Source organism: Ochlerotatus camptorhynchus, unplaced genomic scaffold, assembly GCF_037179485.1.
Source record: "Ochlerotatus camptorhynchus isolate MF236.1 unplaced genomic scaffold, CSIRO-AGI_Acam_v1.1 ptg000379l, whole genome shotgun sequence".
Classification (NCBI taxonomy): Eukaryota; Metazoa; Arthropoda; class Insecta; order Diptera; family Culicidae; genus Ochlerotatus; species Ochlerotatus camptorhynchus.
The window spans coordinates 1,712,434-1,736,033 of NW_027040867.1; the positions used below are offsets into that span (position 1 = coordinate 1,712,434).

Consider the following 23,600-nt stretch of genomic DNA (forward strand, 5'->3'; position numbering starts at 1 on the left):
TAACCACTGCCGGCCAGTGGGGGTTAGATTGAATATGGTTAGATTGAATATACACACACCTTCTTCGATTTGTATGAAATTTTGCATAATGTTGATTGTTACGGGCAATAATTCAAATTTTTATTAAACAGTGGTTATTTTGGATCGTGAATATATTTTTCGAACTGGCGTCTTTTACATTTTTCAACAATTTTACCAAAAGTTCGTGTTGTCTGGTTTTGTCAATTTGCAAGCGTCCATAGTTTTTGATATTCCAAAAGTATCTATTTGTCGTAAGTGTTCTCAAAATCACAAAAATATACCGTGTTTATTTTTCCCAAAAATAAATTATTTTTCTCTACAAATAGCCCTTAGAAAGTCATTTCAATAATAAGTTACGTTGTCGTGCTACAATATATTTAAAAATGTAAAAAGACATTTTGAGAAAAAAAAACCAAATATAAAATGACCTAATTGTAGCAAAAATGCGAATGCGCACTACAAACACTTATGCAAAGTTTCATGCAAATCAGAAAAGATCGAGTTTTTCCGTTTCGTTATTACTCGCAAAACCTGGAAACGTCGAAAGTGCAATTAGCCAGGATTTGTTGCCCTATTGAACACGAATGTTGTCAATTACATAAGGGGCTGTCCATAAACTACGTAGACAGTTTAGGGGGGGGGGGTTGACAATTATTCACGGCCCATACAAGTTTTAATTTACGCAGGGGCGGGGGGAGGGGGGGGGGTCAACAATCCCAAAAAACAGGCCGTAAGTAAACGCATTTTGATAGTTCACTTGATGAACGTGAGAGGGCCAATTTGATTAGGGGTCGTTCATGAAATACGTAGATAGTTTCCCTTGTAAAAAAATAAGTACATACTAATTTTGAAAATTTGAATTTATTCTTATATATAGTGTATATACACAACACAATACAAAAAAGTAATTAAAATGTCACATGCAAGCTTTGTCACATAAGAATTAGTTGAAAGAAACGAGAAAATCAATGCAATCAAAATTACTGTTTGTTGACTTGCGTATGTTTCGGTTTCGGTTTAATTTTACATGACATCTCGTTTAAAAATAGTTATTTCTAAGTGTGTTATTTATGCAAAAAGTAGCAAAATGTAAATGTTTTCAGCACGAGCCGTGCAATAATACGACGAGTGCTAAAAATATAGAATTTTGAGCCAGCTGCATACAAAATGTTTGTTCTCAAAAGAGTGTCGAAAAGTAGCACTTTACGGTAGAGTGTGCTGAAAAGTGACACGTGTCGGCACAGCTATTTTAGTTAGGAAAAATAGGCAATTATGTTATTCTAAAGTGGGTCGAAAAGTAGCACTTTTCGGAATAGTGTGCCAAAACACATTATTGTTATAAATTGAAAAAAAGTAAGCATAATCAAAATATTCTTCCGTCACCAACTTTACCCGGGTCACCAGCACAAGTGCTGCGCTTAGCCGAACACAGTTAGCTTATAATCTCTTGGTCTCGTGATTTTAATTTCAGTTTTAGTTGAGATGTGATCGGACGCGTTTCGTACCACGCTTTTGTTGGCAACTTCTTTCTCCGACGCTTCTTTCACCGCGCGGAGGGTGTATGTTTCACGCTGTTTTAAAGTGCGCTTTAGTTGTTATTGTTTGGTCCATCATCTGCACTTCATCCGTCACCACTTACCTCCATCACTGCATCGCTCACAGCAGCATATAGCCATAACGATACGCGGCGCAGTAAACGGTAACCAACGACGACGACGACGACAACGTCGCGACGACATAGGACGCCCAATGGAATGGGTGTCGATGCGGCGCACTCTCGATAGCACATGGCTCTTCGTCGATGCTGCTTCTTCAGTTAGTGTGCTGCAGTAAATTTATCCAGATGAATGGGCACAAGTAACTACTGTCACTGCTCGCAAAAGTGGACTTTTTAGTAGCTGACCGGTTACGGAATAATGTAGCGAGAGTGAGTTTGAGTGATGCTGGATCCGAATTGCTACCCAACACTGAACAATTAGTAAGTGTAGGACGAGAGAAGTGGATCGTTGGTGAAAAGAGTTTTTTTTTTAACGATTTGTTTTGTTGATAGTCTGGCGAGTCTGTGGCTGTTCCTGGGTGAAACGTGTCGGCGGCGTAGTGAAGAAAACAGAGCATTTTGGCTGTTTTCCGGGCGTGCGTGGAACAAAAGCATCTCTGTAGACAAGGCGGAGCGAGGAATTTCATAAGCGCAAATTTGAATGTTTCGGAGAGATTTGCATCAACAACTGTTCAAGTATGGCTGGAGGAGATTACAGCATGGTTGAAGAACGGATTGGAGCCCCCAGCGAAGTGTTCGATGTGTATGAAGTGCTGAGCAATGAAGTTGACCGCGTGGGAGAGGAGTTCAGTATGAACGATCAGCTGTTTGAACCGAGTTCGGAGGGCCTAGCACTGTACGTGTACATTGGATTTGTCGTCGGCGGAGGAATTTTGCTCAATTTGATTCTGATCAAAGGAATTTTACAGGCAAAATACAGTGGTAAGTATATGAGTGCGTTGGCATGAGAAATGTGTCTTATGCAAAATGCCAGACGTGAACATAATTCACCAGTTGAGGTGCGAACCTTGCCAAAAGGCGTTTCTAATTGAGATTGAAATTTATGAATACACTGGCTTCCCGTGATTCGCAACGTGATTTTTTTTTCTGGATTCGTTGCTTGATATTTTTTTTTTTCCTTTATTAACGAGACTTTCAGCCTTAGGCTGGTTCATCTCTAAACCTCCAGAGGGGAGGCTCTCAACAAAGGTAGGGATGGATGTTCCAGATGGGAACTCCTGAAATCATATTTTTACAGAGTATTTTTAAACAGAGTTTTTTGTTTTGTTCCTGTCTCGTTTCAGTTAAGGGGTTTCTGGTTCCGGTTGGTCCGTTTACGTTGCGTTAGGTCTGGTGTATAAAGGGTTTGTGTTCGTTCGGGTCGTGGTGATATTTTCGTTCCTTAGCTTTCCTTGTTCGTTACGGTTGGTCATGATAGGGATTTTAAGTGTTATATATGGTTGAAGAGTCCGGCTTCACGTAAAAAGGCGAGTAGGGCCGCTATTCTTGTTGGCTCATTACCTAGAGCATCGCGGATATTCTCAGGAATGTCGTAGCATGTTCTAGCTCCTTCATACTTTGGACAATGACAAATGAAGTGTTCCACAGTTTGCGGCGTGAGGCATAGATCGCATATCCTTCTAAAAGGCCCATCTCCCTTGTAGTTGTGGGAGATGTTTGTATGGCCAGTTCGGAGACGGGATATCACGTCCTGCTCTCGGTGCAGTGATGGATCGTCCCATCTAGTAATATTCTCTTTTAATTTTCTAATAGCTGGTGTTCTAGCTGCTATCCAGTCGCGGCTCCAGGAATCCTCGATAATTTTGGTTACCCATTTTTTTAGATCTGGTCCAGGTACCTCTCGCGTATATTTGGCCATGTGCCGACCAGAGGCTGCTAGATGGTCCGCCTCTACATTCCCCCGAACACCACAGTGCCCTGGGATCCAAACGAATGTTGTGTTATTTGGTGCATGTTCCTGGATCGCCTGGATCCAGGGGTGTCTACTCGTTTCGGACTCAAGGGCAGCAACCACACTGGCGGAGTCGGTGAAGATGGCTATCGGTCGTTCATCGGAGGTGGTGGCAGCGATGAAAGCCGCGGCGGCTTCGGCGGAGAATATCGAACACTGGTCTGGCAGTCGATGACATTCGCTGAGATTGGGACCACAGATCCCGATCCCCACCTTCCCCTGAGCGACCGAGCCATCGGTGTATCTGATTGAGTATCCTTCGTATTTTCGTTTTTGAAGGTCTAGGACCGTTTGTGCCACTGCTAAAGGGTTGGAACCTGCTTTAAACTTATTTTTGATTGTAGGGTCGGTTCGAATTTTTGGCAGGCTCCAACCCCTGGCTCCACACCAGTGGACCCTGGACACCGGTGGGAGTACTTGGTTGGATGATTCTCTGAGGAGTTGGTTAGCCTCAACGAGGAGGAAACCTTCCTTCCTGCTACCGGACGTGTTTTCACAGTGGCTGATGGCTCGATGGCAGATTGTTTTGGTTATGTACCTGTTGAAGGGGAGCACTCCGCCCTCGATACAGGCAGCTATTCCAGGAGTACCTGGGAGGAGGCCTGATGATAATCGTAAGGCTTGCTGGTAGACGGGTGCAAGTTTTTCCACCAGCAGAGGCATTGCGAGGTAGGTTGCTTCAATCCCGTATGTTAGGCGTGAGTTTATGATAGCTTTTGCAACGTTCAGACGAGTCTGCCGGTTGGCATTTGGGTGGCGCCCAGCCAGAGTTTTCAGCAGGTTGATTCGCTGTTTACAACTGCTTTTAACCTCGTTGAAGTGCGGGCCGAATGTGAGGTGACGGTCGAAGCAGACTCCGAGGATTCGAATGGTTTTATGGAATGGGACCGGTGTCCCGTTGATGAGGATCTTGGTGCTCAAGACCTTGTGATTGGTCGAGCATACGTGTGTATACCCGCTTTTGCTTGCGGAGAGCTGAAATCCAGCTGACGAAGTTCAAAAAACGTACCGTAAAACAAGGAATCTTTTATAATGCGGGTAACTTTGATAGTAGAATATAATGATTAAATTTACTCTTGGCACTATTTCCGAATTGAAAACATTGGTCCCATTTTTTAGCTTAGGATATAAACTTTGATATCGTATAGTGCTTTATATAGTATGTTTTACATATTTTCCAAATATCTGAAGAAAAAAATTCTTGGCACTCGAACATATTAAATCACATATTAAATGTATTTCCGATACAGCCATCACAAATTTAATCTTGCCTTCTTATTTCATATGATATCCGGAGGGGGAGGGGATTTAACATGCACGTTTTTTCAAGTCTCATTCCTCATTGTGGTGGACACGCCGTGATCCACCATTAGCCGCTGACCTAGTCCTGCTTGATGCAGGACCTAGTGCCACGCCGTCCGAAGCGGTAATGAGCAGAGGCATGAGAGCAAGTGGTATTCGTTTATGATGACTGGGTTTGGGAAAAAAAAGGCTTATTTCATGAAATCAGTGATAAAATTATCATTTGTACATTTTCAAAAGTTTAATTACAGAAAAATTGGAAAAATATTTATTTCAACATGTTCATAATGTAATATCCTATCGATTGGCGTATTTGGATTTTAATTTCATCTATAAATGACAAAGTTACAAGCGTTCAAAACCTAACACTCCTTCACCACACATATTTTTTGATTTGCACCCCAGTATAGTCGACAAAGAAGTAGTTCTACGTCAAAACATACTGATGAAGTCATGTTGGGAAACGGCGCCGGTGGTGTAGTGGTTAGCGTGATTACTTCTCATCCCAGGTTCAATCCCAGTCGGGGCACCGCCGGGATGTACTGAGACATAACATCTCTGATCTCTGAAGGGAAGTAAAGTCGTTGGTCCCCGGTTCATGAGTTGATGGGTCGATAGGTAGGGTCCAGGTGTGAGAACTGCGTCCCTGGCATCGGTAGCATTGGTGCTCAGCACGGAAAACAAGATCGACGGAAAACAAATCAAGGAAAAAAAAAGTCATGTTGGGAAAAACAGGAAGGTACTGTACCAATATTGTTGATCTTTTAAAGTATAGAGTACATACGTCACGGTGTATTTTGTAGAACAACTTCAACATAAAAAAATGAGCAAGTCTGATATTTGCACACATGTAATAATAGGTTTAACCTATCATTTGCGACCTCGATTGAAATAATTGGTCGGGGGTCTAGAGCTACTTTTTTTAAAGTTTTTTTTAGCATTTAAACTATTGCCCCGTTACGTGGGTAGATCACCTTTTCGTGGTACGTTACGGAATGTAAGATCTACCACCGATTCCTAGTCCTGATTACTTCAAACTAGGGAAACAGGATTTTTCAGTAATGAAAGGAACACACCTTAGTCCCGTGACTTTAGTTTAGTGCATGTCGTATTATTCCATCACTATTGAGAAATGATGAAGTATTCGGTTTTGATACAGTTGTCATTCTTGCCTTCATCGCAAGGAATCGATTCTAATTGAAAGGTCCCGCTATTTATACCATTCGGAGTGTTGAAACACCCTCCAAAGGCGCGCCCCTTTGTCAGTCAAAAATGGATTCCTTAGCAACCAAATTAAGGAATGACACCGATAATTACCATGCATCACATAGATGAAGACTAATCAACTCATTTTTTCCTTGTTTCAAGATCATCCTCGGTGGACAAAACCGAGTCTTGTCTCTATCAACAAGCCATAAAAAGTAACAAGGATTAAGATGTGGTCCTTTCATTACTGAAAATCCTGTTTCCCTGATTTTGTAGTCTTGGCTGAATCCAGCGCTCTACAAATTCTTCAATTCTCTAAAGATATTCAGAAATTATTTTTTCTTGAAGGCAAGCTTTGAACACGTTTCGAACGTTCTCGAAGAAAACCAAACTTGGTATAAATATGGGAACCCTAAACTGAGGATTTTAAGAATAAAATTCGAAGTCAACCATTGAAAAACAAAGAATTGAGGAATAGAATAACAAATAAATAGTTAATAGCAGCAGTACGTGAATTGTTTTGATTAACCCTGGTACCCGGTGGTGAACCTTGTGCTGTCTGTTGTGCTGTCGTTCCGCGTAAATCGTCGTTTGTTCACGACCGAATACAAAGCATTGGTTTTTCGAACCGGATACTGGACTGGCGTGCTGTTGCTAGGTGAGAAAAGCGTTTTGCGTGGCTTTGACAACGAGAAACCCCGTGATTTCATTCCGCCATTGCGACGCCCTACACAGAAAAAGTTATGAATTTAATGGTGATATAAACATCCATGCATGTAAAAATTCATGCATGTAAACTTCCTTTTCACGTAAACTAGCAGTTTGCAAGACATGTTCCAAACAAAGGTGGACAGTTGCATACAATATTTGGAATACTGCATGACATGTCTCATTAATATGTAAACTTGTAGGATATATGACGCTCCATTTATGAGCATCATAGTAACGTTAATTTACACTACATGTTTTTAGCTGTGTAGTGTGTGTTGATATTCCTCGTCGTGACGTTCGTGAGTGTTTTTCGCCCTTCCGTCACGGTTACCCTAGAAACGTTATTCATCCCAAGCAACATTGCAAGTTTTATCGTGGTTTTATAGCATTCTACAAGTCTAAATCATGGTCTACACGTGTCGTACTAAATCGTGCGGATATTTCGTGAGTGTGTGTTCCACCGTTGCGATTGTAGTCCGAACGTGAACCGTGCCAAGAAAACCTGCGAAGTGTGGAGTATTCCTTCCGAGTAACCAGAAACCTTCGCGTGTGAGAGATGTTACCTCGCATCCCACCTCGGAAAATGAAAAATTCGGAAGATGTAAAGGTGTTGATCCAGAAGCGTGACCAAGTAAAGGTGAAGGTCACACGGATCTTCAATTCCCTGACTGAAGCAGAAACTACGAACAAGAGGCTACCGCTTCCCTTATTGCGGGCTTACGCCAAGAACCTGCAAATGATTTATCAAGAATACAACGAGATTCACGATGCCATCGCCGCTTCCGTTGAACGTCAATGCTCAGGAATAAAAGTACATCGCATTCGAAGCCCTCTACAATGAAACTTTGGTCATGATAGAGACGATGATCGAGCTGATTGAGATGGAGAACAATTTCCTGCTACGTCGAGAATTTTTTTTTCCTTGATTTGTTTTCCGTTGATCTTGTTTTCCGTGCTGAGCACCAATTTTACCGATGCCAGGGAGGCAGCTCCCACACCTGGACTCTACTTATCGACCCATCAACTCATGAACCGGGGAGCAACGGCTTTACTTCCCTTCCGAAGGAAAGCGTGATCAGAGATGTTATGCCTCAGAACATCCCGGCGGCGCCGACTGGGATTGAACCCAAGCTTGCTGGGGTGAGATGTAATCACGCTTACCACTACACCACCGGTGCCACTACGTCGAGAATTGGAATGGGAGTTTATCCCACCGAGATCACCGAACTTCGGAGGATTGTGGGAGGCTGGAGTATAGGTGGTAAAATTGAATTTGGCCAAAACTCTGGGAAACGCCACTTTGAACTTCGAAGAATTGTATACTGTGCTGACTAACATTGAATCGATTGTCAACTCCCTATCCCTAGGGGGGGGGGTCTAAGATTTTGTGACAAGTAATGCATTAGGTATTGGAAAAACGTCACGATAGGTGGGGTGTCAATTTCTCCTCGATTTAGCGTGACATAATTAATGCATGGGCCCTTGTTTGCTTCGTCAGATGACAAGAACGATCCACAACCGATATCTCCGGCTCATCTCATGCTGGAGCCGATACTCAAACCATCAGGCGTTTCTGTCAATCGTCTGACAAGATGGCAGTATCTGAATCAGCAGCGGGACCATTTTTGGAACAGGTGGTCTCGAGTGTATCTGTCAACACTCCAATATCAACGTCGACACAGTTTTGAAATTCTTCAATAAATGGCAGAGCCGTTACACATTTTACCGGAGGCATCGTGTGCGGAGTGTTAATAGTTGTTTGATCATAATAAAATAAAATATTTTTAACGCATTTATAAAAGATGCCTTTAAACACCTGAAAATTGTACGTTATATTCCTAAAAAGAAAAAAAAAACTGTTGATTTCAGGAAATTCTACTTGCAAAATAAGAAGATAACCTGATAATTAAATTTTATTGGCCTTATAGCAAGTCAACGGATAATATTTTTGAACTTTAGAGGCCAGGGAGATGGGCCCGGCGTAGTGGTTAGCATGCATACAAAGACGTTAAATGCTACGTCATGGTCATTGTTCATGGTCCTTACCAGGGCTCTACATGGTGTCAGGTCATTAGAGCGAATTACGATAGGCCGATGTACGTTAGACAGAATGGGTCATTAGGCCAAAGTACATTATGCCGAAATTGGAATCCCTGCAAAAAATGAGCAGTTCTTTCGAAGGATACTGTACTTTGGTTTTTGGTGGAACTCCAGGTTTTAATTTTATTAATTTTTTTTATGGTTTTTGGCACTTTGATTTTTTTCATGATAAACTCCTAGAAGTTTTTCACGAAGTTTATTCCCTTCTTTTAAACATGAGCAGTTCTTTCGAATGGCTGTTGTTTGTGAAACTCCAGGTTTTTATTTTATTTATTTTACCATGCATTATTTTTTAGGAGTTTTTCCTCACTTAGTCACACGGAATTATTCTTATGATTTTTGACATTTTGAGTTTTTTATTTCCAAGATTTATTCTCAGTAGTTTTTTATCTAGTATTTTTCCTTCTTTTAAACATGCGCAGTTCTTTCGAGTGGCAGTAGATGGAAGTGGCAATGGAACAAGAGCACTGGTTGAGCAAGAGCGTCAGTAGGGTAGGAGTGCCAGCAGGATGAGTGCGCAGTTTGGACGGAACCTCCAGTAAGGTGGGACTGCCCGTTGAGCGGGAACGGCACTAGCACGAGAGCGGCCTCTATTCCGCTTGGCCTCAATACCTTCTGACCTCCTCTTGGAACCACCATTCGGTCTTTTGTATTTCGGCCTAATGACTGGGGCTCTATATCGAAAAAAAAAACTGTTATATTTCTTATAGGCAACCCTCCAGTTCAATTCTTAACCCCAAAATATGAGTTTGCGCAAAAAATGGTAAAGATTGAAGGCAGAGGTTGTTTAAATGGTTTGAAATTTGTATGGGAAATACTATGGAAACATTTTAAATTTCACTTATAACCAGTCTTGTAAGCGGTCACGGTAGTCGACACATTTTCTGTGATAATTGACTGCCTTTGCCTCCGACACTTGCACTAGCTATCATAGTACAGTACCAAACTAAAATGTCATATGACACGTTCTGTCATACGACACTGTCGCCAAAGACCGTCACGAATGTATGTATTTTAGTTTTCTCATAATAAGAGCTGTTGATGTTGTACTTGTGTAAATTATGAAAATAGCAAGCAATGGTGTCCTAGTAATAACAATCCTGATCATAAATGGTTTTATTTACACCAAATTGAGGAATTAGAACGAAAGCACACATGTTATTTGATAGTTATTTGATAATTTTCTTTTTGCTCGAATGTTATTCTACCGTTTGTGTTGTGTGAGAGAGACGACGGTAGAGCATGAGTGTACGAATACAAACAGACTGTCGCGCACGACAACGAAGTGAGTGTAGTAAAAAACGTCAACTGTTTCAACCCCTGCTTATAACCCTTTAACTTTGGACCTAGTTGTCCGAATGCTGAAAATAATGAATATGTGGTTGCTACGACAATGGTCAATAAGCTATGATAATGGACAACAACAGTCATTTTAACACCAATTCACGGTTTAGTTGGAAACGGTATACAATTATCAACATGAAGCTTTAATGTGATAATTTATTAGCTAGAGAAGGGTCTGAAGAGGATAAGTTGATGATAGATCCGTTAGAGTACGGCAATGAGAAAATTGAATAAAAGTTGAAATTGAGCGGATGGCCATTAGTGCGCAACAGTATTAATCAAACGCCCACTCCTTTGCCTAGCTCACTTCATGGGTGAGGGGACTTGAGCTATTTCCTCAGATCCACAGGTAAAAGAGTGCTCGTTTGACTTGCTCATATACTGTCTGCGGCTATGGAATAGTTCTAGAGATGTTTCATCATTACCTAATTCAAGAAAGATAAAGATGTTAAAAATGACAAAATAAGGTTGATTGATAGTTGAATATCACCAATTTCATCACAACAACAACAACAACAGGCTTGTTGATCATTGTCATGGCAACAATATTTCAATTTTTTTCAACGTTTGGAACCAACGCTAGAGCGATGTAAGTGAAATTCAATTATTTCCCATAGTAATTCGCCAAAATCTCGATATAAACTTTAAACCATTTGCGCGGCCTCTAAACTTTCATCAATCTTTACCAATTTTTGCACAGATTCATATTTTGGGGTTATGAATCAAAATGGAGGGTGCCCTATAAGAAACTGAACTTTTTTTTTTAAATCGAAGCACCCTACTAAAATGAGCTCGAGTTTTATTTTCTTTTAGGCAACAACGCCTGTCTAGCCTAGCAACACCAAACGAAAATGAAAAAGAAGGAAATAGCTGTGGATTTTCTCGTCTTGCTTATTTAATATGCATCATGACCAGTTTTCGTTATTTGGTTTAGATAAACATGTGGATAAATTAAAGATGTTACGTGTTATCTTCAAGTGTTTATACACAGCAAAAAAATAATTTTGATATCACGTCAAAGTGGATGCACTACAATCATGTCGAAAATATGGTGTAATATTACTTGCTAAAAAGGACAAAATTATCATTAATACAATGCATTACGACATTACGCTGCTTTTACTGCATTTGTGGTCATAAAAATTACATGAAATTTTCGACATGATTGTAGTGCATCCACTTTGATGTGATATCAAAATTATTTTTTTGCTGTGCACGTGCAAAATGCTAGAAATATATATTTTCATTTTCAGTTTGTAACCTTCGACGAATGTTTCAACCTTATATACTATATTTTGGTGTCAGATTTGCCTTATGAAATACCATTGTATTTAAATATAAATTTCAATCAAGAATTTATTGAATTATATAAATTAAAACCTAATAAATTTATTTCTATTTGATGAACTCCAATGCCGTAAAGTAGAAAACATTTTTTAATAAAATAGACCGGGGAAGTTGTGAACCGTTGTCATGCTTAATTTTGGAAAAAAAAATCATTCCAAAAGACGAGCAGCACGATAAAAATACTGAATGTATCGTCAAATGAGACGACTCACAACCCTACGAGTCAGATAGGAGTTGTGCAGATAGGGTTTTTGAAATTCTAGCTAGTGCAGGGAATCAGGTGGCTCCACTGCTCGAACATTGCTACAGCGAAGATTACCACCTACTGCTCGACTCGCACGAAGTGAGAAAAACCCGAAGGCGCGTAAATCACGTGATATGATCGTCATCGATGGGCTGATGATCGTATGATGATAATTGGCTACCTAAAATCAAACCCGGCACTTCTATATAAGGGTCCCGATCCTTAATAGAGGTCTCTTGTATCCTGGGAAGCGAAGAAGATTGGTGCATTTTAGAAAAGTTCAGCAAGTGAGATTCAAACCCGTTATTCTACCGGTGTTAGAGAAGTTAAAGGACAGTCAGTAATAAGTACTCTTGCCGGTTGAGTCTCAATAAAAAAACGTTAAAGGAGCTTAGCTCCAAGTGAAACCTAACTCGCGAAGAACAATACACGGTAGTGCGTGCTTTAGTGGCCACGTGGTGGTAAACTGGACCTCCATATCACTGACGTTGAGGCCAGTTAATATTCCGAGAGGTCGTCTCCCGGTTTGTGTAATTTAAGTCGACACCCTGAAGAACTGTCCGTCAAGTTTAAAACCGGTGAGACAAGGGGTCGCGGTGTGAGTTAGGTTGAATTCCTCTCGAAGTGTGTGAAGATTGTGCACAGTGAACCGCTTCCCAGATGCGCTGAACCGGTCGTACGTCAACACACGACCTAGCACCACGTTTTGTATCGGAACGGTATCAGCATCGGCCCTGGTAAGGGTGAAGCGATCCAGCGACGAGGAAACACGTGGCATCCAACGGCAGCGGCGGCGGCGGTATCAGCGAGGCAAGCATCAGCAGACATCAGACAGTGAGTCAAACCCTTAGAACATTTTCCTTTTCATAAAATAAAAAAAAAGTGCTCCAAAGTTTGATTGAATGTCCTATGAATATAATTTTGGCTTGGTGTTCTTAACGTAACGCTTGTGTTCTAAATTCTGCATGCACCGAAAGAAAAGTTTCAGGTTGGGATTTTGTCGTTGGTTGGATTCAGGTGAGTTTCTTCTAGTGCGGTTTGCCGACCCTGAAAATTAGAGTTAAGCTAGCTCGGCTGGCTAGTGAAGACGTCCGCGCCAAATACGGTGGGAAGTCTTCAATAGTTACAAGTTATATACGTCATGAAAGGTCGGTTGATGTGCCTCATGAAAGACGAACTGGTCAAAGTCAAGAAAGAAACACGAATGAAGCCAAGGGAGAAAAAGAAACAAACGATTAAAAATTTGATTTTGACGCCGATTGAGGTGCTGGAATGATGCGAAGTTGCTCGACATCAACAGAAAAAAAAACTAGCAATCTCTTCGCCGCATTGATTTTGTCGATTGAAACTGATATTGTGACGCCCTGGTCCTTACTGAAACTTTGCAGGTCGTGCCTTATTAAAAACAAATATGAATTTCATATGCAAGACTTGTTGCGTAAATTTGCGCTTATCAGAATTGAGCAATATAAAAAGTGATCATCCCTAATATCTGTTGACCGATAATCTAATAATGCATACTGAGTACAATCGTGAAGATATTGTAGTGAAGAGGTGCCGGTTGGAATCAATTGTTTTCCAATAACCAGTAACCGAATTTGTAAGTAATATTATATATAATGTTTATATAAGCTAATAAATATATTATAATAGCTTGTAGCTGACTCAAAGACATCAAAACTATGTCTTATCTGCTGAAAGTGTCAGTCCGATGGCTTTGGCCAGCACCTCTCCGCAATATGACTCATGAATGATTTTCGGGTAACATGAGGTAGCTCTTATACGCCTTTAACCATTTCATTTTCCCAAGCGTTCAAAGACGAGTGGTCAACCCACGCCCAACCCACCCTCCCCCTCCCCCCCTCCCTAACCTCAACGTCCATTTTCCGGTTCCAGTGGTCGATGTGGGTGCTTTTGTTAGATTTATCTGTAATGATACAGATTTTTCTCAACATTTTGATACAGATAGCTGTCTATACAGATTACAGATTTTTTTTAAATATACAGATTTTTCAAATAAGTGCCACTCTGGATTATATTTATTAATATCCATAAATGATCCTTTCTTCCTTTTGAGTAGGTACGAGCTACCAAATCCCAATTTTTCTCTTTTTATTTTATTATCTTCGTTAATTTTGAACGGACTGATGCTCATATGTTCTGATTTCTGATTGCTCGTTAGAAGGGATGTTAGTTTTTCTTTCTTATTGTTTAATGAACCATATCACATCGGTAAACAAGCCCTTTTAACAACCCACAAGCTGATTGATTACAATTTGTAAGTCGAAGAGTCAACTAGATATTTTTACATTTGATTAACGTAATATCAGAAATAAATAATATTCTATGCAATTCTACTAAACATCCAAATAAAAGTTATGTGTTGTGACAAAATACAATAAAGTTAGTTAGTTATTTTTATCAAGGAAACTTTCAGCTGAACGCTGGTTCGTCTCCGGAAGTTGAAAAAAACATATGCTTGAATCGTGTAAGAAAACGTGTTTGAAAACTAATTGTTATTATTTCGGTATGGATCGGAGAGGTTTTCATGGAAAATAATGCATAACAAGTTTGCACCCACAGCGAGAGGTTACCTCCTGCGCAGCTGCATTTTTCGGAAAATGGTGAATATGTGCGATTTCCACTAAGATGAAAGTGGAAATAAAGTTAATTTACTTAGGAAAGGTTGTATCATGCTGGTGGTAATGGAGAATTGGTTGTATAGGACGCCAATATTCAATAAATGTTCATTTTGGCCTTTTCTAAGCAAACATATTGATATTCACAATTTTCGACGGAAAACGCAACGGAACTTGCTTTACTCAACACGCACAATACTATAAAATGGTGCTAGATGGTCTTCAAAGTGATAACAAGATGACAAATCATCTTTATTTTGAGTAATTGGCCAATTTACTTGTGTTTACATCATATTTACGATGCAGCATTGATGGAGCCGCGAAATGAAATAAATATATCTTATGAAAGTTCAACTGGAAAAGTCAAAGATGCACAGCAGTCTGATCGTAAAAACGTTTTCTTTTTCAATTTGAATGTTATATTGCAAGGATTTTACGCAGGCTTGATGAAAATTATGATTTAACGCTAATTTCCACGAATTTTATATGCAGTCTGTCAACATTATCATCATCATGCAGTGGCGACATCTGCGTTGAGCTTTTACGGCAATCTTCCAATTTGGCAAGCGTTTTTACTGCCGCTACTTTTCTCCTCCCTTCCTTTCATTGGTGAGAGGGTGAGCGATCAACCGAGCATTAAGCTCGCTCATGTGAGCATGCGCAATGTGTCGTTTGTTCGATTTTCTTTTGACTCTTGCGTCCGTGTTTGGGATTTTTCGTCCCATGTCTGAATTTTGATTTTTTTTAATGTGACCTCCAGTATAGAAATTTTCTTGTTGCAATTATTTTGTCGATTTAAACTGATATTGTGACGCCCTGGTCCTTACTAAAACTTTGAAGGCAAGAACAATGATACTCTTTGATACTCTGCGAATGTGTTTACTGGACCGAGAATCAAACCTACCGAATCCCGAACGAAATTTCTGTATAAGTGTGACTTTACCGGCTTGTATTATGTAGTAAATCCAAAATATCTCAAATTGACAAAATGACAAGTGATCAACTAACTGATTGATAACGCTTTTTCTGAAACGGAAAGCAATAATGTCATAATCCTCTTGCGTTTTTTCATGAAAAACTGCCTCTGCAATGTTGCTTGATCCAAACGGTAGAAGTAAACGAAAAAAAAAAGATATTTGCGAACTGCTTCACGTACATACGCAGGAGATTACACGTAAGAAAATAGGGATTTTTTATGTCATTTCACCGTTCCAATCAAGCTTTGTCCTCATCCGTGTTTTTAGCAACAAAGTCTTTCAAACAATATATCGTCCGTTCCGATCAAGCTATGTCACAAGCGTTTTGTCTTCATTATTCATTGCTTTCTGAGTTTGGATTCCCTGGCAGTAACTAACATCAATTATTATTTGCTTTCATTCCAGGTGCCTTATACTTCGTCCTTCAGATCGCGGTTTTGGACATCTGCACTCTACTGATTAGTATTTGGGAGCTATTCTACATCGTCCACCAGCAGTGGATCTTCGAAGCCGAGCACTGCACGTTCTACATCGGATTCGAATCCTTCACCAACATTGCCATCGTATACTTCATCATTGGACTGAATTTCCATTCGATCTCAACATATAATCTAGCTCAACAGATCTCAACCGCAAACGATGAGCTAACCAATCCATGCCATGACATCGACAGCAATTCCGACTACATGACTGCCGAGGAGAACAACTATGAAGTGGCAACGGAGAGCATCTCCCAGAAGCGATCGCTGACCATCGACTATCGGCAGCGCAAGACCAGTATACCGGTGATATGGCCTGTACTGTTGATCTGGTTCATTGCCATGTCGGAATCGTTGCCGCTGTTTCTGTTTTCCGATGTGATCTCAACCGACGAAGATGTCAAGTTTTGCACCGTTCTCATCAACGACCGCACCAATCACTACATTATTCAATGGCTTGTGATTTCCATTCGAATCGTTATCCCAACCGTCACGCTGGTTGTGACCACCGGAATGTCGATCTTCAAGTTCTTCCAGGGCAGACGGTTTGCGCAACCGCACGAAGTAGACGAGAACGTTGCCTTCATTTTGAAGGTGTCGATATTTCTGTCGCTGTCGTATGCCGTATTCTCGCTGCAGAAGCTTTACGGTTCACTGCTGTTCGAAGTGCTCTCCAAACCGATACTACGGCACAAGTACCCGGAATTCGACAAACGATCGGGACTGATATTCTCGTTTTTACACTACTTTTTGTCGTTTTTGCGACCACTCGTAATTATTGTGCTGTGTAAGTTGAAGCACAACCATATGGATATTACTTTTATATATAAGGGAAGGACGAAAGTTACTAATATGTAGTGTGATAAGGCAATAAATTTACCAATTTTTGACAATACCTGCTGTACCTGTCCGAAATCCTGTATACGTTAGTAGTAGTAGCACTGAATACCAACCCTACACACACAATCTAGCTTGCAAAAAATCCGGCATCTCCGATTAGTTCGGTATTTATTTTTACTGAGATCTCAGCAAAACTTCTGTTTATAAACTAATATCTCAGCAAAATTCTGATTCATTAGCTGAATCTCGGCATGTTTTTTACTGATATCCAGCAAAATAAAATGCTGGGCTAGTCGACGCACAGTGGTGCCAAGGGTATCAAAACACGCGCTTTTTTATTTACGCTGAAATGGTTGATTAAAGGTACTAGGTGTCTTCTGAGAAGTTTCTTGGGTTACAACACTCCTTCTTATGGTAAAAGAAAATTAAAGATTAATCCACCTAAAAGTGAGATGCAAAATTTATTTTTTTAACATAATAAGATACAAAATAATTGTAATTCGGCAAAGCTGTAGGAAACAATTACTGTGAACAACTTTGCTGAAGACTATAACTTTCTGGCTCTTAAAACTTCTGATATATAAAGGTTTTTTTGTGGACACATCGTTAAAATCAGTTTTGTGTCTGTAACTTTTTCTGCAATATTTCTATATGTCTGGCATGTTCTATAAAGATGTTAGAAATATCAAATTACATATCTTTTCAGAAGACTGCAAATTGCTACCATCAATATTTGAAAAGTTATTTACATTTTTGGTTGAAAATTACCCAACTTCCAATACCAATAGCTCCTAAACGGGCAAAAATGAGCAGGCCATTCATTGAGCAATTGAAAGTACGAGAAAATGCAATAAAATGGTGAAGAAACCAGACCGCCCCCACTTGACCCTTACCAAAATACTTGCATTAAAACTTGTCACTTTTCACAATTTTAAATGCCGATTTTGTGAAACCACGGGACTGCTATCGAGCAGGTGTGAAAAGAGGTATACAAATAGATAACCAAGCAACCTGGGTTATTTCTAGTGACTAACAAAATGACTCGGGATCAAAACGTCAAACGAAATTAACTGCGAAAGGTTCGAAAGCTACGGAATAGAAACGGCTCGTAAACTAGTCGATCTATATCCATGGTACTATCTTCCCGTGTCTGTTCATAAAGTGTTCATACACGGGGCGAAAGTGATTTCTTCGTTTCTAATACTCATTGGGCAACTGTCTGAAGAGGCCCAGGAAAGCAGAAACAACGATACCAAGCAATACAGAATCTACCACATGAGAAAGTTTTCCAGAAATCTACGAATACAGATCTTCTTCACCGTCTTCTGGAATCCTCCGATCCGTTAATTTCCAACTACCGAAAAACACAAGTGACGTGTGCTCCGGGGATGCTTTGCAACTTTTGGCCATCAAAGATGATAACGGCGAGAACAGGAAACTGCAAGCGCTCTTTGAGATTCGTACAATTTGAATCGGAACGTAATGAACATTAAACATGAATGATTTTGGTATTGTTTATTGACAAAATCGAAAAATATTTAAAGTACATAAGCGATTCAGTCAAGGGTCGTTTGGGGGTGGTCTGGTTTTGATCCCGAGTCATTTTGTTAGTCATTAGAAATAACCCGGGTTGCTTGGTTATCCATTTGTATGCTTCTTTTCACACCTGCTCGATAGCAGTCCCGTGGTTTCACAAAATCATCATTTCAAGTTCTGAAAAGTGACAAGTTTTAATGCATGTATTTTGGTTAAGGGTCAAGTGGGGGCGGTCTGGTTTCTTCACCACTTTATTGCATTTTCTTGAACTTTCAATTGCTCAAAGAATGTGAGTAACATCAGTTTGAGTCTTGCCCGAATGCGTTTATGCCTGTTTAACCCTACTAGGCATATCCGAGCGTTTTTCGAAGTAGAATGAAATCTATATTCTGATAAATTGATTGAATTTTCTGTGATCTTTAATCATTACACAAAGTGTGCCTGTTTTACCATGTTACCTGTCAAAAATGTACTAGCATAAGTGAATGTTATTATTTCTTCAGTAATCTCAATCTGTTACGTAAATTCCTCTCAAGGATGAAGAAACTACTACATACTGATTTGTTTTTAAATGAGTTCAATGCTTCAAATCATTAGAGTAATCATCAAGACTCTACTCCACAGGGCTTGCCAAAAAGATAATCCTCTGATCTCACTGGAATCATGAAACTTAATTTTAACACAGAACACGCCTACCTAAAATATTAACTCTTTATTCAACGTTGATTTATCCTTTCTTGCTTCGTTCCTACTTTTAATCAAATTTAATTCTTCGGAAGTACCAATACATACACCCCTATTCTGTGTTTCGTTCGAAACGAAATTCCTATACAAAGAAATATTTTTTGTATGAGAATTTCGTTTTGAACGAAATGCAGAATAGGGGTGATATTCTGTTCTTCCTAATGCTTAGAACGATGTAACATTAGAATTTGACCAAGATTATTGATAAAATCAAACAGTTTCCAATCTCGTTTGGGAAAGATTGAATCCATAGATTGGAAAAATGCACAGCTTTGTACTAATAATGATTTACAAGACCGATTCAAAGCTTGCTTATTTGAATCTTTGAGCAAAGGTTTGAAGTAAGATTTTAGCAAATTTGTCTCTAGTCAAATATGTGTCAAAAATTATTGATTCCGTTACATCGAATGACACATATCTGCTATTAACGGTCTAGTAACTAATAAACCAGTTCTACGCAACCACGTGGTCACATGCTTGCATGCATGCAGTAGCAACAGCTCGCGCCTCTTCGCCGGTAGCTCATTTCTCCTATCTGTATTGGTGAGAGGACTACAAATAAAACGAAGCGCGTAATCAGCTGTCAGACAGAAATCCTCCAGTCGGTTGTTTTGCTGCGTCTCAGTTCGGTCGATTTGTATGATATTGCGGAATGTTTTTATTCTGTCGTGTTTGAGTACGCGTTCCGGGTACAGTTTCAGTTCAGAAATAGTCGCTTTTACTTGTTATTTTGTAGTTCTTTCTTGTAAATCAGTGAATGATAGTGTCAATCTTGGTTGAGCAGTGGTTAATTATTTGAGATCTCGTAAAATTACGAAGAAACTCCCATCGGTGTGGTTGAAAGAGTGAATGAGCTGGGGCAAGGTTTTTAGAGAAGTGATTTCGCAGTAGAAGTAGGATGATAGTGAAGAATTATTAAGTGATTTTGCGTGAAAGTGTATACCCTTCCATACCCAATTAATCAGTTCAGTCTCAGTGTCGAAGTGTTGTGAAGAATGGCCGAAGAAATCCTGCAAGAAGTTTTGGCAGCCAAGCTAGGATCTGCCGAAGAGTTTCCCAGGTGGTTTCTGCAGCTTTTCGAGGTACGTGAAGTCTTAGTTTTCAAGAATGATAGAAATCAAACCATGCGTGGGCAATATCCAAAAAGTAACATTAGAAGTAATTATTATTTTAAAGACTAGGTACATGCTTAACAAATAAGTTTTTGTGTACAAGCATTCATAGTTCACTGTTTATGTACACAGAGAAGTAATTTCGAAGTCTCCTCTGCTGACTGACGACACTCACACGTGTTTGTTATGGTTAAGCAGCGGTCACACCGTGAGTTATACACGACCAAAGGTTTTTGGAGTCACTGGTAAATTTTTCAAAATGATCGTTGGGCGTGGTGAAGACGAATGATTTTCGATCAATTTGAAGTGTTAAAATCGAATCAATTTGTTTTGCTGTTGGAAGAAGGAAACAGATGAAATATATTTTATGATTATTGAAAAGCCAATCGTAAGGTTATTCACAAATCACTTCAAAACAGTGGGGTTGTCACGCCTGGCGCGGATTTTGTGTTTCGCGCGGGATTCCCGTTGTAACAATTATATTTTTCGACTTTCAATTCACTTTTTTATTCAAGTGATCATACTATTATATATGTTTCTGTTTTTTTTTTTGCAAGTTTCTGATCGACATTGTGTAGAATAATAATAGTTTAAAGTAAATGTAGATTATTATATCTAATAAATAGATCTCATCTTGCTAAGTTGCTGCTGCGTGGTAATATCTTGCTTTTGGAAAAGTCCTAAAACTTTGGAAAATCCCGGGACTACTGAAACAAACCTAGAACACAAATTGGTTTACCCACATCGTTATAATCGATATTTGTGAGTAAATGTAACGTTATTTTTACATCCTATGTCAATTTAAAATATAAGGGCCATCCACAAAAAATGAGACAATTTGGAAGGGACCAGAAGAAAAACACACGAGTATGCAATCCTTTATCGTTGGTGCCATTGGTGCCGTAATAAAGAAAAATATATAAATGAACTCAAACTATCGACTCTATTCGATTGAGTTAAGCATCGGTTACCATTCGATATCATCATGTCGGTATATTTTCCACAGGGTATTCCTTTTCGCCCGTTCCGTTGCTTTTTACTTGTCTTTGCTTCGCACGTTATTTGCTTCGTCGTTTCGCTCTTCGTTTTTGTTTTGATTCGATTTTGAGTTCCACATTCATCATACCTACACTGCCGCTCATCGCAAGTCGGTCCCATTTGCGTTTTTGTCACTTAGTTTTTCAATGGTAGTGGTAGCTAATAACATATAGTTTCATAATACTGGATAAATTCAACAACTTTGTTCTGCAACAGTTTAGAAAAGCAGCAAAACGGGTTGCATAAAAATCAATGATGCGAAGTTAACTAAAACACGTTTTTATCGGCTTTCTGCTTTGTGTTATGGGACGGGCTTGCCATGATCAGAGACGTTGAATAGAGACACGCATAGACTGAAGCAAGAAGAACCAAAGAACCAGAGCTGCCAGGTGGTTTTATAAAAAATCTGTATCCACTCTATTAAAAAATCTGTATTTTCTGTATTCACGATTTTTTTTCTTAATTAATCATGTTTTGTTGTTTTACAAATACAGTGCATACAAAATAACCATAAAAAGTGCTTAACCACCTATTCGGGCTATGGTACTAACCATACGGGATATAATTGCGCCATTTGTGATATCGTCCGTACTTATTTATAAGAGTGATATGAAGCCGTTTGAAAATGTATGGAGATTTTAGTTTCTATTCATTATCTTCCTGATATGCAGTTTTAAACGAGGGGGGCGACTCTATCTACGATGCAGGAAAAATTGTGTTTTGCTGTGGTTAGCTGCACGCACACTGAGTAGATAGAAAGAAGATTGATGACGATTCTGAAGATTTCCTGCAAAAAGATGATGTGCGATGCAAGTAGATGCGAGAAATGATTGAAGATTTTTCGAAGATTGATTCGATAGTGTGAGATTTGTTGAGCATCTAGAATTGAGATTTAGATGTGTCATCCCCCTCGGTTTTAAATGCAAAAAAGTGCACGAGTTCATTACTATTTGATATTTTTAATATAGATGAATACAATTAATTACATCATTTGTGTGGTAGTTACACCGAAAAGTCGAGAGATGTCGCCCCGCCAGTGCTGGTAAAATCATTTTTGCAGTATGGAGAATATCAGAAAATCCGCAATTTCTTACGAAATACATTTTCAATGCAAGTAAAATGTTTACGAGTACTTGTATTTGTACCATTTTAATGTGCTCGGGCACTTTTCTTGTATTTAACATACATGCTTATATTGGAAATATTCAATTAATACTGCAAATCCCCATACAATCTCAAATCGTTTACTACCAGCTCCATATGCATCCGAAAGCGGTTGGTCCTCTGGTTGTGAATGCTGTCAAAAACAGCATAACATGATTAATTGTCGATGGAAATTTGATAGGTTCCCGAGCAGAGGGTGAGAACAAAATGAAAACAAGAATTATGTTGTTTTCATTATTCCTGATAACTCAAATTGATTTCATTTTGATGGAGTTGATGGCTAACAGAACAAAAATGAGAGCTAAAAGATATGCGAAGAATATCAAAATTATAACATATATTGATATTAGTGAATAAATTTTGAATTTTTTTTTCTCAAGCATTTTATAAAAATCTGTATAAATCTGTATAAATCTGTATTGTAATTTAAAAATCTGTGATAAATCTGTATTCTGTACCGGGTCTGTATTAAGATTAAAAAATCTGTATAATACAGATAAATCTGTATAAATGGCAGCGCTGCAAAGAACTGTCAAACGCTGAACCAAACGAGCAAAGTAAATAAACATTACTGTACGCACAATTCATCAGAAAGGAGTATTGTTCTCAATGATGAAAAAAGTGTTTAATTATTTTCACGAAATATTTGATATCTTTTATTTATATATTTATTGTTAAATCATTTAAATATAACATTTATTAGTGAGAAAAAACCATTTTGAATCGGAACGTTTTGTTTAGTTTTATGGTAATAAAAATCATTGCGCTGCAAATATGAAAAAAGTTATACTGTCACGGAGCGACTGTCATCTCTCGTCTTTGCTTTATTTTTGCAAAATATTGCCACGTACTTCATTTTTATTCAGTTCCAGTCGAACATTCAAATTTTCTCAACAGCATTGCGGCACTGGATGAAAGTCATTTGAAGCCACTCGAAGAAACATGGTTGCCAGCAAGGTTGCAACTAGTCATTTCAGCTAAAATAATGTTTTTCGGAATAATAAAACCAAAAGATGGTATGATGACATGTTTTACTTGTAACTTACAAGAAGAGGTTACAAAGTATGCGTTTGAAACATAAAACCTGTAAATTTTGCTTTCTATGAGTCACACTCAGCGATTTGCTGATCGCTGAGTGAGTGAGTGAGTGTGTGAAAAATGGCTGATTGTGACTCTCATGAAGTGAAATAAACAAGTTCAATATGTCAAACACGTTCTTTGCAACCTCTTCTTGTATCCTACCTATTAAAAATATGATCATAGCTTCTAATTATTTCATAATAAAAA

At 39.0% G+C, this 23,600-nt stretch overlaps 3 protein-coding genes across 4 annotated transcripts in view; 2 read left to right on the top strand and 1 right to left on the bottom strand.

The window, feature by feature from the left end:
• Positions 1–4,361, bottom strand: part of LOC135710362 (HEAT repeat-containing protein 3) — a 129,318-nt gene extending 124,957 nt beyond the window's left edge. Inside the window, exon 1 of the mRNA XM_065232913.1 lies at positions 4,358–4,361. The gene's annotated coding sequence lies outside the window, so the exon portion shown is untranslated. The remainder of the gene's footprint in view (positions 1–4,357) is intronic.
• On the top strand, positions 1,543–16,772 carry LOC135710371 (uncharacterized). Of its 2 annotated transcripts, XM_065232928.1 has the most exons (3): positions 1,543–1,999; positions 2,072–2,500; positions 15,806–16,772. In XM_065232928.1, exons 2-3 carry the CDS (start codon positions 2,257–2,259, stop codon positions 16,735–16,737), a joined length of 1,176 nt encoding a protein of 391 aa, XP_065089000.1. In that variant the 5' UTR covers positions 1,543–1,999; positions 2,072–2,256; the 3' UTR covers positions 16,738–16,772. The 2 variants fall into 2 exon arrangements, with proteins under 2 accessions (XP_065089000.1, XP_065088999.1); XM_065232927.1 differs by having other exon boundaries at positions 1,543–2,500.
• A 2,847-nt stretch (positions 16,773–19,619) lies between these two features.
• The window catches only part of dlt (codanin-1 like protein dlt), a 693,339-nt gene continuing 689,358 nt past the window's right edge, over positions 19,620–23,600 (top strand). The window contains exon 1 of the mRNA XM_065232866.1: positions 19,620–20,081. Coding sequence (XP_065088938.1) covers positions 19,995–20,081 — 87 coding nt within the window. The 5' untranslated portion in view covers positions 19,620–19,994. The remainder of the gene's footprint in view (positions 20,082–23,600) is intronic.